General features: G+C 51.6%; 2 protein-coding genes across 8 annotated transcripts in view; one reads left to right on the top strand and one right to left on the bottom strand.

The window, feature by feature from the left end:
• The window catches only part of Atg10 (Autophagy-related 10), a 71266-nt gene extending 57110 nt beyond the window's left edge, over window positions 1-14156 (bottom strand). The window contains exons 1-2 of the mRNA XM_089554608.1: window positions 14020-14156; window positions 13627-13846 (exon numbers count right to left, since the gene is read on the bottom strand). Of these exons, the coding sequence (XP_089410734.1) occupies window positions 13627-13719 (93 nt within the window). The 5' untranslated portion in view covers window positions 13720-13846; window positions 14020-14156. The remainder of the gene's footprint in view (window positions 1-13626; window positions 13847-14019) is intronic.
• Window positions 14157-14390: 234 nt separating this feature from the next.
• The window catches only part of Ssdp (Sequence-specific single-stranded DNA-binding protein), a 77378-nt gene continuing 74388 nt past the window's right edge, over window positions 14391-17380 (top strand). For all 7 annotated transcript variants that reach the window (XM_089554597.1, XM_089554590.1, XM_089554577.1 and 4 more), the window contains exons 1-2: window positions 14391-14599; window positions 15029-15101. In XM_089554597.1, coding sequence (XP_089410723.1) covers window positions 14544-14599; window positions 15029-15101 — 129 coding nt within the window. In that variant the 5' untranslated portion in view covers window positions 14391-14543. The remainder of the gene's footprint in view (window positions 14600-15028; window positions 15102-17380) is intronic.

Raw genomic sequence — 17380 nt, 5'->3', positions numbered from 1 at the left:
ATGTCATGGGGAAGCTGGAATCGGCGGTGGTTGGTCGCAAGCTAAGTCAAACACGTCCGCATGCTTCAAAAGAACGGCCATCAATATCTGGCAGTCGTCGGCGGGTAGGGATTTGTTGGTATGACCAAGAATTGAGATTCGGTCAGGTCGCGGCTGCTAGTTGGACGGTACACGTTGTTAGTGAGAGCGGCAACTGGCACAGAAAGGCGTTCTTCAAAGCCGGTGAGTTTTAAACCACGTGGCAATACGGCAGGTTCGTTGGAATGATTGACAGTCCAAAGAGTGGCATGCCCCTTGGTCACACCCCAAGCAGCACAGATAATAGGCCCAATATTGGAAATGGAACTCTGGTTCCTTGTAGGGTCGGCCTTTGCCAGTAAGTTTCCAATATTGGCCCGATTCCCTGTGCTGCTTTAGACAGACGAGGCTGCGGGGCACCAGTACACTTTTCTTTGCGCAGTCAAGGGAACCAGGTTTCACCACAGCATCGAAGGCATTGGAAACTGTGCTCGAGGACACAATTGGAACGAAAAAAAATTCAGGGGCACTTTGGCTCTAGAGCCTTTCCTGGCGCACTGTTTGTTTTTTTATATATTTTTATTTTTCATAATTTATTTTATTTTTCTTCTAATTTTTTATTTCTGTTTGTTTTCTTATTTCTTAGTTTTTTTATTTCTTTTACTTATGTAACGCAAGCATTCACTAGATGCGCCGTTATTCATGCCCAAACCTTGAGCCTCCGTGGCGGAGTGGTAGCGCCTCCACTTCAATTTGCTAAAGGACCTAGTTCGATTCCAAGCCTTGACGCAGTTTCTGTTCAAGTAGTGACGCCGAAACGCGGACAAATCTGCGGCTGCCGACACGGCTGCTAACGACAGTACGAGGCATTAAAGGCTTTCCCCTTAATATGGCGGGCATCGCTGGAACGACGGTGCCTGAGGAGACAGAAAACGCTTGTGGACCCAGCAGCGAGTCTTCTATGAAAGCCGACCGAAGACCAGGACTTCATTATATGCCGTCACTGCGGAAGTCGAGAGTGGCGTCGCACTGGTGTAAAAAGTTAATACATTACCTAAGATGATGTCTTGCGTAGAGCGAGGGAGCATCGTGAATTCAGTTCGGAACACGTAGCCAGAGATCACTATATTTACGAAACAAATACCTAGAGGAACCAATGGTTGGTTCTTCCTCTGCTCCACAGAATATCACAGCACTATCCCAACCGCAAATTAGTTCACAACCAAGACCGTCCTTGAAGGCTAAACTCATCACCGACACTGTGGCACCAGTGTCCACTAAGGCCACGACGCAAGTACCGTCCACTTACACTACAAGGCGGTTCTTTAGCAAAACGATGGGCAGAGGAATTGGCAATATCGACGACCCCGCGATTGCCCATCCATCGGCCGCACCCGCTAATTTCCTTGTGGCGGTGGTGAACGACACTGGGGAGAAGGTGATCGGCGAGGGCGTTGCGGGGGGGGGGGGGGGGGGGGTAATGATTTTAAGTCTGGTGTTTTGATGCGTGACAGCGGGCACTTGCTCGTGATGGGTGTTGCCTGTATAGTTGGTTGGTTCTTGGCAAGATGCAGAACAATTAAACACCATTGCTTAGAAGCAAGGTCGTCAGAAGAATCAAGCGAACCAGGTAGAGACACCTTGGCGACAAGGCGGTGAAGCAGTGCGAGTGGGACCCGTACACGGAAAGGAGCGTGCAGCAACCTGCGGACGAGAAACCGGACGAGAAATCGGAGGCGCCTGGCGTACGAGCGCGCCCCGCATCCGATCCACGTGGAAGCGGATCGTCTTCGTGGCGTATTGTCTGGCGGGGGAGGGGGGGGGGGTAATTTTTAAGTCTGGTGTTTTGATGCGTGACAGCGGGCACTTGCTCGTGATGGGTGTTGCCTGTATAGTTGGTTGGTTCTTGGCAAGATGCAGAACAATTAAACACCATTGCTTAGAAGCAAGGTCGTCAGAAGAATCAAGCGAACCAGGTAGAGACACCTTGGCGACAAGGCGGTGAAGCAGTGCGAGTGGGACCCGTACACGGAAAGGAGCGTGCAGCAACCTGCGGACGAGAAACCGGACGAGAAATCGGAGGCGCCTGGCGTACGAGCGCGCCCCGCATCCGATCCACGTGGAAGCGGATCGTCTTCGTGGCGTATTGTCTGGCGGGGGAGGGGGGGGGGGGTAATTTTTAAGTCTGGTGTTTTGATGCGTGACAGCGGGCACTTGCTCGTGATGGGTGTTGCCTGTAGTTGGTTGGTTATTGGCAAGATGCAGAACAAACACCATTTCTTAGAAGCAAGGTCTTCAGAAGAATCAAGCGAACCAGGTAGAGACACCTTGGCGACAAGGCGGTGAAGCAGTGCGAGTGGGACCCGTACACGGAAAGGAGCGTGCAGCAACCTGCGGACGAGAAACCGGACGAGAAATCGGAGGCGCCTGGCGTACGAGCGCGCCCCGCATCCGATCCACGTGGAAGCAGATCGTCTTCGTGGCGCATTGTCTGGCGGGGGGAGGGGGGGGGGTGAGGGTGTTATACCAGAGCACGCATTCCGCTGGAATCACGTGGAAACAGGCGCCTCGTACCCGGCATCGGACAAAGTAAGCCAAGTCGTGCACAAGTCGCGGCTTGCGGCATGACTCATCCAGGCTCGCACGGCGGAATCTCTCCAACCCCTCGCTATCGCCGGTTAGAGACTCAACCGACGATTCGCCAGCAGCCTTTTCCCAGCTGCAAATTTTGAACGGCTGAGTACCTCTCGTCCATTCGTCCAATTCAGACGGGGACCAGCGGCGTGTCCTGTTCGGAGGGTTTGAACTGCTGTCTGCTTCAACAGTTTCCGAGGCTATAAAAACCGAGCCGCGCTGAGCAAGGAGACGGACACCGAGTCAAGGACAGCAAGCGAGAGAGACGTCCTCCCGGGTCATCGCTACACACTTTTGTGCTAGCCAGTTATTCTCTAGGCCCCTGTGCCGACTATGTCAAGCCCCTGTATATACTGTTTTCTTAACTCGTCGCCGCCTTGACCACTTCTTCGCTCAGCTCTGCGCAGCAGTGGCGGCAGGCTGAGATGAACGAGGCACCACAGTGGTGACAGCGTTGGGGTTGGGGATGCCCCAGGCACAACAGTGCAGAGCGTGGTAGGAAATGTGCAGGGTCCTCCGGGGAGACCCTCGCCAACCACACAGTCGGGCTCAAGCACAGTATCAATGGGTACCCGCCGGTGCTTGTGAAGAGCAGGCTGCAGCCCAATGTGCCAGCAATGATGTGAGGCGCTCATGCTCAGTAAAGAAGCACGGAGCCCTCCTCTGTGCAGAGCGTGGTTGGGGTGTGCAGGACCCTCTGACGAGACCCTCACCCCCACCAAAGTGGGGACCGAGATCAACGGGTCTACGTTGGTGTATATGAACCGCCGAGGTGCTGGCCGCAACACAGTGAGCAAGCCACAATGTGAAATACGTCGAGAAGGCTGCCCATTTAAAACAGGCGGCAAAAGCAAAAAAAAAAATGATTATAATAAAGCACCAAAAAATTTGCGAAGGCTATCAGAGGCACCAAACTAAAGCCGATAACAAACGATAACAAAAGATAACAAACGAAAAGACAAAGACCACGCCGTGTGGATACGCCGCCCGCACTACACCGATTCTGCCTAGAAAGCCTAGTTCGACCACGACACGACCCTAGTTCAAAATGACGCCGTCGCCCTGAAAAATGACAGCATAACCCAGGCGCGGTCACAGCACAAGACGAAGCCGAGACGACCGGACTTACAGGTCACGTGCAATACGAGAACACGAACATCCGATCTCGAAGTGTCTAGCGACGATAACTGCCCTGGTGGACACAGGCGCTGACTACTCTGTCATCAGTGGGTAGTTCGCCAAAAAGTCTGACCGAGGTCTGATGATTTTGCCGAGGTATGGTTCCAACTGAGCCTAGCGGTGTCTGCCTCTCCGTCCCGTGTGGACCCGCGGAGTATGTGCGGTCGTCACAGTTGCTTTTGGCGCCTTATCTCGAAGGTTCCTTGCCATCTTCAAATTAAGCACGGCCGATAGTGGCACCGATTCTGTTCTACGACGACCGCCACACGCTTGTTACTATCGCCGTCCCTGATTGTTCACTTCTTTCTGAGTTGGAAGCCTTCCAGGTCCATTCCTGACTATCGGACTTCCGTCACCGCTACGTGACAATACGTGATGTGGTTTTGGCGGTGCGATGTCTACTGTTCAACGAAGTTCACTGCTCCAGTAAGTGAAATTAAAAATGGCATCATAAATAAACGAACTGGTTTGTTTTATAGGGTTTAACGTCCAAAAGCGATTCAGGCTATGAGGGACGCCGTAGTGAAGGGCACCGGAAATTTCAACCACCTGTGGTTCTTTAACGTGCACTGACATCGCACAGTACACGGGCCTCTAGAATTTCGCCTCCATCGAAATTCGACCGCCGCGGCCGGGATCGAACCCGCGACTTTCGGATCAGCAGCCGAGCGCCATAACCACTGAGCCACCACGGCGGCTCTGAATTTCAGCGTCTTCGCGCCTTTCCCTCTCCTCTCGTCACTTTTTGCACGCTGAAAGGTAGGTGTTTCTCCACTGGCCCCACCTCCGGAGGCGTAGCTTCCTGAACCGCCGGAGCTACGCCTCTTATTGGCCGCGGCCACGATAGCCGCCCGACATCAAAAAGAATCTAACCAATAGCCACCTCTGAACTGGTATACGAGGTCTGTTAGAAAAGTATCCGACCTTTGGCCGTTGAAAAAAAACTTGCATAACTGGAGCGTTGCAAACCTAGTCATCTTTAAAGTAGTCTACTTGGGACTCCACACACTTCTCCCAGCGGTGCTGCCATTGTGGGAAGTATTCCGAAAAGGCCCTTTTCGGAATGGAGTTTAGCTCAGCTGTCGTTGCAGCCATAATGTTCTTCCTTGTCTGAAATCGCGCTCCTTTCAATGGCCTTTTGATTTTGGGAACCAGCCAGAAATCGCAGGGGCCATATAAGGACAGTAAGGAGTCTGTTGAACTACAGGAGTCTGGTTTTTCACCAAAAAATCTGATTCGAGTGCGAGGAATGTGCAGGAGGATTGGCGCGATGGGTGCGCCAATTTCCTGTTGACCTCAGCTCTGGGTTCTTGCGCCGCACAGCATCACGTAGGCAACGGAGGACATCCCTGTAGTACTCTTTGGTCATTGTTTGACCCTGTAGAGTGCGTACTCGTGGTCTGCCACAAAGAGGGTGTCAAAGAAAGCAGTCAGCATCACTTTCACATTGCTGCGCAATTGGCGGGCCTTCTTAAGTCTTGGTGACGTGGAATGCTTCCACTCTGACGACTGGGATCTGGTTTCCGGGTCGTACCTGTACACCCAAGACTCGTCACTAGTGATTATGATGTTGATGAAGTCGGGGTCACTGTTTGCGGAATCCAACATGTCCTTTGAGACTTCAACACGAAGCTGCTTTTGCTCCACCGTGAGCAGCTTCGGCACGAATTTCGCCGCAACTCTCTCCATGGCCAAATCTTCGGTGATAATGGAATGTGCGGAGAAATTGCTCATGTCCACCTCTTCCTCAATTTCTCGGATAGTCACGCGACAGTCCCGCATCACCATAGCGTTCAGTTCGGCAATGACCTGGTCATTTTGGCATGTTGATGGCCGATTGGAGCGTGGCTCGTTCTCCACCGATGTGCGGCCATCTTTAAAACAATTGTAACACTGCTTAAACTGTGTGCTGCTCATAGCATCTTCACCGAAAGCCGTCTGAATATTTCGAATGGTTTCCACTCGGCTGTCGCCAAGTTTATGGCAAAATTTGATGCAGTAGCGCTGCTCTTTTCACTCCGCCATTTTCCTTGCAATAAAAAACCGACGAGAGCACTGCACACTGCCTCACTCAAACGCTGCTTCCCAGCGACTGACGCTATCGGCAGGCGGGAAAAAATTCATGCATGCGCATGAAGGTTCAAAGTCGCCTGATGCAAGCGCGCTTGTCTCATATCCATCAGGTGTTCGCAAAAAAAGATAAAGTCGGATACTTTTCTAACAGACCTCGTACGCAGGAGCGGTGCGACGGAGGAGGGTGCGAGCATGAAAATGTCGCCGGAAAGGGCTCGCCAACTTTCGCGCGTGATTATGGGTTCTCTGCTGCGTGTAAAAGTATCATAATGATGGTTCAACAGCGCAAACACACACAGACCAAGAAGGAGACAAGACACACACAAGGCGCGTTGCGTGTGTGTCTGTGTGTGTCTTGTCTCCTTCTTGGTGTGTGTGTTTGCGCTGTTGAACTATTATGAATCTACACCAACTAGCCCAATCTGCAGTTGTTCTACTGTAAAAGTGTATTATTTGGCTCAAATGTCCATGACAACAGAATGCAGTGATTGAGCGAGTTGATGTGCTCTCCTTGGAAGGTATTTCAGAGCCCCTTTAAGCTCCGCCTTAAGGGTATGAGGCGATAGCGTTAATGCCCATACATGCCGAATTGGTCATCCTCTACTTTACATTCATAGATCTGTGGGGTGGGAGTCCTCATACCCCCCCTGGCGCAGTGGTGCGGCGGTTAAGCGATGCGCCGCTGCCCTGCGATGGCAGCTGCTGCCAGCGGTAAAGGTTGTGCGACCCGGGTTACTCTTCCTGAGCAACTTCTCGCGATCAATCATTGATTTAACTGCCACCTGCCACGGTGGGCAGTTTTTCACTATCCGCTGGGCAGGTTGTGATGACGCCACAAGGTCACGTGACCTAGGTAGCCCACTTAAACTGCCTCTGCGGCGATTTTTCGTTCGCTACGCTAATGACGATGACGCAGTGTTTTTTGCAGAACCGGAGTCTTACCGCTAACGTCCGTGCCCGTCTTGGCCATTCCCCCGTAGTGGGTACGTGCCATCTTTATTTGAGGCAACCAACCAACGCTACCGCATTGAAAATCAATTGCGCATCACTAGAAACTTTCATCGCTTACATATCAAGCAATGCTGTATAGTAGACGCATGCGCGCTATGTTGCTTCTTGATTTCTTTGTCTGTTTGTTTGATATTTGTCAAAATATGATGCGTATTATCATTTGCTTCTTGAATATGTACTCACTTTTTAGCTTTTTGTTTCTGTTTTCGTGTGCTAAATATTCTAACCTACCATTTACTCCTCTTATTGCAATTTTTAGCGTTTGTATAAACCAAGATAGAATGTATTTCTACTGCCTCATCAGTTCAAATTGCTTGTGACCGTGCCTACTTCAAGTTTGTTGCTTTCAATGTGTAATGTGTCCCTTTCCTGCAACGGCCTCAAATGTGAGGCTAGCAGTATGTACAAATAAACAAATAAATAAATAAATAAATAAAATAGGAACGCCTATCATCCCTCCTTCCCCACTCCTGCTTGCGCCCTATGCCCAGAACCCTTCGCTTCTTCCCTCCACATCCTTTCCCTCTGCCCGGCGGACCCTCCCCCGCGGGACCTAGAGAACCTCAAGACCTGGGAGGACTGGGCGACCCTGCTGCGCTCGGAGGACCCGGCCGTGGAGACCATCGCCACCGGCCGGGCCGCGTGTTATGGACTTTAGGAATATAAACACTTGAGTGCGGTGCGGTCCCCTTATAAAAATGGTCTATAGACAGTCAATAGACTTCTTATTGACTCCTTTGACTTCCTATAGATATTGCTCTTTGTGTCTATAGACAAAAGTCTATGAATGTATATGGCCATAAATCTATACATCGTCTATAGACTGTCTATGGCATTTGTGTTGCCTATAGACTGTTCTCTAGGATTTCTCTATAGACAATCTATAGACTTTATAGACACTCTACAGACTGTCTAAATTTTTTTTTGTAAGGGTCGTGCCAGGAATTCCTCTCTTTCCTGCTCGCGATCAACAAGTGCCCGGTTCGCTCGTTCTGTTCGTCGTCTCTCTGTCCCTGTCCCAAGTCGTTTCATGAAAGTTCGCGCTACCCACCGCAAAAAACATGCTGCCTTCCCTGCCTGTGCCCACTCTCGCCTGCCACCGAAGGCGACGAGCAAGACCGGCCACTTTCGTGGGCTTAAGGCGGCGCTTCTGCGGCGCATGGTGATAGCAATTTACAGAACAAGTTCCAGCGTCCAAGTTCCGATCTCTGCTTCCCGCCGCAAAATAAGGTCGCGTGAACTGTACTCACTGCGGAGCGCATCAAAAATTGCAGCCCTAAGGCAGGGTTTACGGAGCAGCAACGGTGGAGGTCCCTTCGAACACCCATGTTATCGGACGCATGTGGATTTGTGGCAACGCTTCGTCGATGCATAACTCGCCCGACCTGATGTCGCCTGGGATGACCTCGTTGGTGCAGATGATGACATCGACACCGGAGAACCATTCTCAGACGGAAATAATAGTACGCGAAGCACGAACGTTCCCCCTACGCTACCAGGAATCTCATGAAGACGAAGACCAGGAGGCCAACGTATACCATGAGTTACCGAGAATGTTTCCGCCACGGTTAGTTTCTTCTTGGCAGCAAGGGTATCGGCGAAGAGCATGTGACTGCACTGAAGAGCTTGGAAATTGAAATTGGTTTTTGAGGAACAGAAATGGCGCAGTAACTGTCTCACATCAAGGAAATCATCCAATATTACCAATTCGGTCATGCAATCTTTCCTAAGCCCTGCAAGGGCCTCACGAAGGCGGAGGAACGCTTACTCTTTTCGCCTTTATACTAAAACACTGCTGTGCCCGGCAGTCATCAAACATTTCGACCCTGCGTGCACAGGGTAGTGCCCGCACTGTCTTCGGACCTTTACCACATGGTGTGGGCATGCCAATCAACCCCGCACCTTCCCCCTATCCCCAACCCTACCCGGGAGGACTGGGAGGCAGCCCTGCTCGGCTGCTATGACCTGGCGAGCCAAAAGGCCCTGGTCGGGCGCGCCCGAGCAGTATAGCTCCAGCCAATGGGCTCCTGTAATGAGCAGCCCACCTAGCGTTTGCAAGGAACGGCCCCTTAAGGCACGCTCCACTCGCTCTCTGTACATAATTTTAATATAAAGTTTTTCAGTCAGTCTCGGAGGACACCCGAACCGCGCTACAAGTGAAGGGAGCAAGGAGGGTGTGAAAGAGGTGCCGTAGTGGAGGACCCCGGAATAATTAATTTGACCACCTGGGGATTTTTAACGTGCACTGACATCTCACGGAACAGGGGCACCTTTTGCGTTTCACCTCCATCGAAACCTGGCCGAAGAGGAGAAGCAGTATTAATCATTTTTAATTTTTAACTAGAGTCGTCGATGGCGCGTAGGACTACATCAACCTTTATGACCGACAATCATGACAAAGATTCCGAACAATTACTCCACTTTACACAATGTTTAAAGTCGTCTTTGTGAACAGAAAAACCTCAAAGAACATGGTCTACACAAAATGAGCCGAGGAACTACGCGCCAGTTCGGACTACTTGCAATGAACCTAATTAAAATAACTATAGCTGCTCAGCGTCACTCGCGTAGCGCAGATGTGGAAAACGCTTTAAAACACGCGTACATGTGCTCTAAGCTTAACAGATCAGCTCAATACTTATACGCACACACTATAATGTCGAATCCATGCTCAAAACTGTACACACACGCGAAAGGTGTACATCGAAGCCTTGATATAAATCACGACGATCAGCACGACACTCACACATCTAGACATGAATTTAGTTTTGTTTACTGGGGTTTAACGTCCCACAGCGACTCAGGCTATGAGGGACGCCGTAGTGAAGGGCTCCGGAAATTTCGACCGACATCGCACAGTACGCGGGCCTCTAGAATTTCGCCTCCATCGAAATTCAGCCGCCACGGCCGGGATCGAACAAGTGTCTTTCGGGCCAGCAGCCGAGCGCCGTAACCACTGAGCCACCGCGGCGGGGTAGACATGAATTTACGGCTGCTACATAAAGCAACTGGTTGAATACGTACAAACAAAGACACTTTGCACATACTGACCTTTCACTCAGTAACTAAACTAGCAAAAGAAATATTACCAAGACGTGAGCACTCACGTATTTCCTGGTAATAGAAAAACTAAACGCCTCAATTATATAAGCATTCTCAACATTACTAACTAACAACCTTTCGTGGTCAAAACACATAGACGCTGTAGTGACAAACTCAATGCGGAAACTATTTTTCTTGAGGCGCTCCCTAAAGTCATCCCCACCTAGTGTTCGTCTATTGGCGTACAATTCCCTCATCCGTCCGTTTCTAGAATATGCCGTAATCATTTGGGACCCTTTCACATTAACAAACATTCAGAAATTAGAGAGAATACAGCATAAAGTAGCTAGATTTGTTTTTAACTCATATGGCCGTGCATCTGTAAGTGAGCTCGTGAGGCGAAATGGGTTACCTCCCGTCACTGAGCGCAATCGTGTTTGTCGATTAAAGTTTTTTTTCTAGCTTATAAAAGGACATTATAAAGTTGATACCTCTAATTATTTTTCTTACTCCTCAGGTTATAACACGAGACAAAGGCATGCACTAACAATGACCCCTTTGAACGCGCGAAATAACAGCTTTAAATATTCTTTTTTTCCGAGGACAATTACTGATTGGAACAAACTTATAATAGCGAGACTGTTAATCAAAATTCTTTACTTCGGTTTGAAAAGTGCCTGTAAATGTTGTGAATTTGTGTGTTTATATGCTTGTATTTTGTTTTGTCCCACCCTGCTATGATCTGTACAAGATCGCAGTATCTATAAATAAATAAATAAATAAATAAATAAATAAAACATAATTCCGAACAGTTACATCCGCCCGGGTGCCTTGCTACAACATCCCACCGATTTCAAGATAAAATCGATTTAAAAAAAATTGGCAGTGGCTTAGCTCTGGTTAAGCCTGGATATACAAGCGAAAAGCTGCAGTTATGCTCTGTTTGACGTCATGGCTGTCGCAGTTCGCGCACAATGCACTGGGAGCACCACGGTAGCGGTGTAGATTTTGAGCCAACTCCCTCGCTACCACTTCTGGGTCTTCTTTTCTTCCTTCCATCAACGCCTTGCGAAAGAACCTTCTTTTGGGACGGCGGCGTAGACCGCGCAGCAGCGGCAAGCGATAAACCGGTGGCGAGGAGAAGAGGGCGATGGAGCGTGCGCCGCGGCGCGCGGCCTCTTTTATGTCCGCCGCCGCCGCTCGGGCGTTATCGCAACGTTTTGCGATAACACGATAAGAACGCGATAAGAACCGCTAGCAGCGGCGAAGGGTAAACAGGTGGCGAGGAGGAGGAAGGGCGCGCCGCGGCGGCGCCAAGAGGTGGCTCACGAGAAGCGCGGTGTTGATGAGCCTAGTGAAGCTTTTCGCTTCAAAACACGTCTGTCATCGTCAGTGGCACCTCGCGCGTCTGGCAGTCCGGAGCCATCAATGGTGATGCTCAGCACGCTGCTCTATGCCGCCGCCAGACAGCACGCCACAGGTTTCCATGGGCTTCACCACGCGGCGCCCCGGTCTTTCTGCACGCTCCCCATGCTTACGTCCTGCTCTGGCGCTTTGAGGCCTGGGAGGTCGTCATATTCGCAGTGCTTTCTTTCACGTGGAAGTCGTGGCGTCTTCAGCCACAAGGCAGCTACGGACGATGTATCCCTTCGCGTGCATGCCCTTCTACCCGCGATATTGAACGAATTGACCCATCGTAAGAAAACAATAAAGAAAATTCATTACGAATTAAGGGGGTGTTATAGCCTTTCTAAAGGGAGTTGGGGGAATCAGTGGCCCATCTGCGGGGGCTGGATGGAAGTGCAGAGCTCGTTTGAACAGTCTTGGACAAAAGTCTACGGACCACACGATCTGCTTTTGACCCCTGTTCGGGCCTCGAAAGGTTAGGGCAAAGGTTCCTGCCTTGATGAAGTTTATAGCTTGACGGGTGCCTTGAATGCTCAACTATAGACGGCTCAAAGGCTTGAAGACTGTTGAGTCCATTCTGGTCCGACCTCACCCAAGCGGATTCAGTATGTGCCAGTAGGGCACGAAAATTTGGCGGTATGGGAGCGCTCAAAATGCTTTCCCACTGTAAGATGCCCGAACATACGCCGGGGGCCCCGAAAGTGAGACGCTCCGCTCAATCGGCGTCGCAAGTTAGGTTAGGCTCGGTTCACCCGTGCGACGCCCCGCACCTCTGTGGAAAGTCTGCGAGGGAGGAGTGTTGTTGGCGGGAAAAATCCACGTGGTTGGTTGAGAGCTGAAAGACGCCGCTGAGCCCGTGGTCGCGTCTGGAGCGGAGTCCGATCGATGGCTGCGCGGCTGGAGCAAGCCGGGGTTGGACCCACGGCCCGGCGCTCGGGGGGAGGCCGGCTGCAGCGCGCATGCGCCGCTGTCTTTCGCAAAGTTCTCCGACTTGGCGCGAACTTGGCCCTCTCTCGGCCTATGCAAATCTGAGGAGGAGGGCGGCAAAACAAAAGCACAGCACGGAGAGGAGGAGGTTATTTTCTGCCCGACCTTCTCCGCAGGCAAACTTTTCATCCGGTTTTACTAATTCTTTTTTTCTTTTCGCGCCGATCTCGAAGCGCGTTGGTTACGGGAGCTTCCATATTCTTAATTTTAGCGAAGCATTCAGTCTACACCTGCGCTGCCCCAGCTTTTGGGCCCAATTTACTTTTTGTTGGTTGCAAACAATCAGTGCATCCGCGAAAAGCGCAAAGTCCGACAGTGCGAACGAGTCGCACGCGGCACGCAGACGATAACAGAAAGTCACGACGTCGTAGAGGCGAGCATTGTTAGCTTTGCAGTGGTTGGTCTACACCGAACGCCGTCGGTCAGGGGCGGCGCGATGATGGGAGGTAGGCACCAGAACAGGCATACTAGACAGCGATCACTGCCGGCAAAATATAAGGAGGGTGGGGGGTATGCAAAGTAGCTTAGGCGCATCTAAATGCGGAGATTTCACGCTGGTACGAGCGTTCACACGGGGAAAAAAGAAAGAGAAAAAAAAAGAGGAAAAAAAATTGCCGCGGTGATGCGGCGAAGTATCCGCGTTGTACACCTCCAGTACAACTGGCCAACCCCGCGCTTTTTGCAAACGGCTTCGACGCTGCGTAGCTAAAACAACATTGCTGTAAATGGCGCGACGCACGCACACACACACAACCGAGAGAGACTGCGCAGAGCGTCCTTCCTCCGTGTGTTTTGCGCTCACTATTTCAAACTTCGCGCCTTAAAACCTGTGTCGCTGTGCTAAGCGACCCAGCTTTCCACTTCTGCGAAGTTATTTCTGGCTCAAGTTACTACAGCGGCTATATCATAACCGCGCATGAGTGAGCACCAAGAATAGGAAAATAAAATAAAAGCATTCGTGACCACTGCAAGTAGTCCATGTGTAAAAAAAAAAAGGGTTACAAAACGCCACTCCATCAAGACCTACATTTCAAAGATGGAGAAAAACAAAAAACGCAAGCAGTGCTCGTCACTGTCTGGAACATCGGGACGAGGCTTCGCAGGTTTCGCAAAAACAACCGCGCGACTTTCCCAATCGCATACTCGGCTGCCAATCACCGCACAGCATTGGCCCGCCGATACGCCCCGAAGAGCAGACGACGGAAGTGGACGGCCCGATTTTTTTTCTGCTGTCCCGTGAAAAAATCGGTCAGGGTGCGGAAAACTGCCACCAACCTTGGCGACCACGCAGCTCCAGCCATCGCCAAGCGTGGCCGAGACGGCTTCAATCTCTCGGCAACAGCTCAGAAATTCGTCCCATTCCAGCATTTCCCCGCTGTTTTTCACTCAGGCAGACGAACAGGACGTGACGTCAAGGCCTCGCCCAATCTTCGATAACGGGGAGTTTGGGTCCGCTCCCGTTGTTTATTGAGTTCCGACTATCGAACGACGTCACCTACACGTGGAGAAAAAAAGAGCAAAATGGTGTTGGCGGACTCGTGAAAACACATGCTGGCAGAGGAGCGTCAAGTATGCAACACAGTGAGGCTCTCATTGAGGCGCCTCTCCGGTCTGTCGGGAGACTTCCATGCAAAGCGAGCGCTGCGGCTTCCGAACCGTGGTGGTTACCTGCTCAGCCCAGGGAAAAAAACAAACGCCCCAGCAGCAGCGCAGCCGGGGCCGCGAAACGAGCCGGGAATCGCCCGAGCGGCGAGTGCAGCGCGCTACGTAGCTGCCCCAACTTTTCTCTCGCCGCTGTTCCGTCCGGCGAGCGCACACCCCGTAAACCAATAAAGTTCACGGCCGCGTTTTGTTTTTGTCACGTCAGCAAGCAAGTGTTCACTTACTATTATTTTTTAACTTGAAGGCACAAAGTATAATGCAAGAATCAGCGAAGAAAATAGCTACTATTGCGTTCGCTGTCTTCCTCAGATTCATTTTTTTCAAAATGGCGGTCGGTAATGACGCCACAGCGACCAATGGAAGCGCACGCTCGCGTGACGTCACGATCATGCCCAGGGGGAGCCCGTGCATGCTGGGGGGTGAGCCCAATCACAAGGCAGTCTTTGACAGATCAATTGATGTTTCTATGGTAACATGGTCGGTGTCGTCCTGAATGTCGTGACAGGTGTGTGACTGTTCAAATCCACAGTATGTACGCGAAAGGAAAAGGCTCAACAGTACCTTCGGATGCTCAAGCACGTGAAAAGTAAGTGAGACGCGTAGCCCGTAGCCACCGCGGCGGCGACCATGTTCGATTCCGTGCCGGCAAAGTGCGGCGCTGTGCGCGGCGCGACCCGGCGGCACGCTTGCCGAAGCACCTCGCGCTCTTGTGCTCATCGGCGTTTCTTGGCTGCTCGCGGGTCCGAGCTGATCGGACCCGGCTCGAGCGAACGCGTGAACGGCAGCCCATGTTTCGAACCAGCGAGTTTGCTCTTTAAAAAGAAGAAGAAAAAAAAAGTACGTTGCGTTTCCCGACGCGGGCTGCTCGTAGGCCTCGGGCATATGGGTGGACCGCCTCCATTCCGGCGGCCGGGGAGGGGAGGGCGGCTGCATGGCGGCGGTCGCGATGATCGGCCGCCGGGAATGCCGTCTGCTGCTTGCCTAACCGATCTCTCTGCTCTGTCCCCTGTCGCAGGCTAGCGCTGTACGTCTACGAATACTTACTACACGTCGGCGCCCAGAAGGCTGCACAGACATTCCTATCAGAGGTGAGATGCGTGCTTCCGTTTCCCCCTTTTGTTTTTTTGCCTCTTGCGCGTTTCTTACTTTTTGCTTTCTCTCCGTGGCCCGCTTGGCTCGCCGTTTCATGGGTGATCGCTTGGTCGCGCCTGGAGCGTGGCGCGAGCAGCGTCCGCGCCTGGTTTTCGCGAGCGGTCGCTTCGCCCGCACGGGGAAAACGGTTTTGCTCGGCTGCCTGTGCGGCCTGCACTTGTCTCAGTGCGGGCGCAGGATCGCTGACGAAAATGCTCGATCAGCGGGGGCAGTGCGTTTCGATGCGACTTGAGCGCTTTCTGAATCCCCGCGATGCAGCTGCCTGCCGCGTGCGCGCACGCAAAACAAGCAAAAGATCGGAGGGCGCAGACCTTGGCTGCAGCTGTGCCCCTCGCGGTGAGACCGACTCTCGCAGCGTGAACCTGCGTCGATCGCGTGTCCAGGGTGCCTTCGCACATGCGTAGCCCCGCTTAGTTCCTGGTTGCGTCCATTTTGCTGGCGGGGTCAGCGGTGCCCGAGCTTGGCTCGCGCACTGAGCACTCGGATCAAGTGCATGTGTCGCTGCTCATCTCGGCAGACTATTTTGCAGGCTGCGCGGCTCATTTTGCTGCCCCGCTCGCAGCATGCGTGGCCATAGATAAAGCAAATCGTTCTCAAAACCTAGAGTACGCAGTCAGTTTCGGGCGATCGTAGGCCGAGGGAAGTACGCTTTTCAAATGCGATGCAGGCTTCGTGGCTGATTGTCCGTTGGTTTCGAGTGGCCTTGCGACTTTGCACTTTCGGTTCCGCCCTCAGCCGCTTACAGGTACCGTAGTTGAACGCCGTGGAAGCGTCGCCCTGGTGCTCGGGTTCGGTTGGTTGTGTTTCAGGGGCGTCCAAATATGGGGCACATATTTTTTTTTTTCGTGGACCAAGCTAAGGAAGTCTTGTTGTTGGTGTGAAGTTTTGATCTTTGCTCACTGATGACGTTCATGTGTTCCTTTCGGTTAGAGGAAAAGCTTGCCAGTGAGGTCAGCACAGTGCTTATGCCCTAGCTCATCTGCCACATTAGTTCAGTGTAATGTTGACCTGCTTTCTGCTGCCTTCACACATTTGGCCTTTCATAATTGCCTGCAGCACTTTCAGGGTGTTGTTCCTGAAGGGAATAACAAAAACCCTTTGGTCCGCTTGTGTGCAGCTTGGGGAAGGAATGAATGTTTAGAAACTTCATTGCTCCTCGGATATTTTCCAAGTGGCCTCGTTAGGGCAGGCATTTCTTGTCAAAGTTTATCGTGTAGAGCGTGGTTATTGTAGAACGGTTTTTCAAGAAATTGCATGCTTTATTTTTGTTGAAAACAGCAAGTGGGGGGGGGGGGGGGGGGGGGGTTATGGTGGGAATTTCTGTGAAACTTCCTGCTTGCACCTAATTGAGATGGCTTTCGGTGTCTCTGGGTCTTTTCCGGGGGCAGAACTCAAGTGTAGAGCACATATTCATCTTGGTGTGTGTGCGCACTGAAGGGAATGACTTTTTCTCCAGGAGATGGCCTAGTGTTTTGAACACCTGCCTTGCGTGTGGGAGGTGTGGGGTTCGATCTCCAGTGCCACAGGGTGCCTACCAGTGATACAGTGGGTGCAAGCTATCCCCTGGTGTGGTGCTCGGCTTATCTGGGGTGAAATGCTTGGAAAATTGGTCGCTGAGCTCACCTTGAGTAGACGACAATACCTTGCACAGTGGTGCGCTTTAGCTAAAGCTTCCCATGCGCCATTAAGATCCATTATCATCATCAACTTTTTCTCGTGGATTCATCGAAAATGAAATGATATCTTTGAATCTGGCTTAATTGTGTAGAGTTCTGCGGGCATCCGTTTCCAGTCACAGTTGGGAGGCACAAAAGAAACCTTGGCACTTATTGACGAAAATAATATGGTTTGTGGGAGGTTTAACGTCCCAAAGCGACTCAGGCTGTGGGGGACAGCATAGTAGAGGGCTACGGAAATATCAACCACCTGGGGTTCTTTGACATGCACTGACAACGCACAGCACACGGGCCTCTAGAATTTTGCCTCCATCGAAATTCGACCGCCGCAGCTGGGATGGAACCCGCATCTTTCAGGTCAGGAGCCGAGTGCCATAACCACTGAGCCACCGCTGGTGTTTGCCCATCGCATGATACGAGAAGTGGAGTTTGCATCAGCTTTGGCACTCAAGAAACTGGCAGGAAGCACCAAGGCATTCGTTTCCAACTGTTGTGAGAAGGTTGCGTTGTGGACGGCTCCCATTGTTGTAATGAGCTTG

This window comes from Amblyomma mixtum, chromosome 1 (assembly GCF_055824585.1).
Source record: "Amblyomma mixtum isolate Tamu chromosome 1, ASM5582458v1, whole genome shotgun sequence".
In the NCBI taxonomy this organism is placed as follows: domain Eukaryota; kingdom Metazoa; phylum Arthropoda; class Arachnida; order Ixodida; family Ixodidae; genus Amblyomma; species Amblyomma mixtum.
This window is presented reverse-complemented; position numbering and strand designations above follow the sequence as displayed.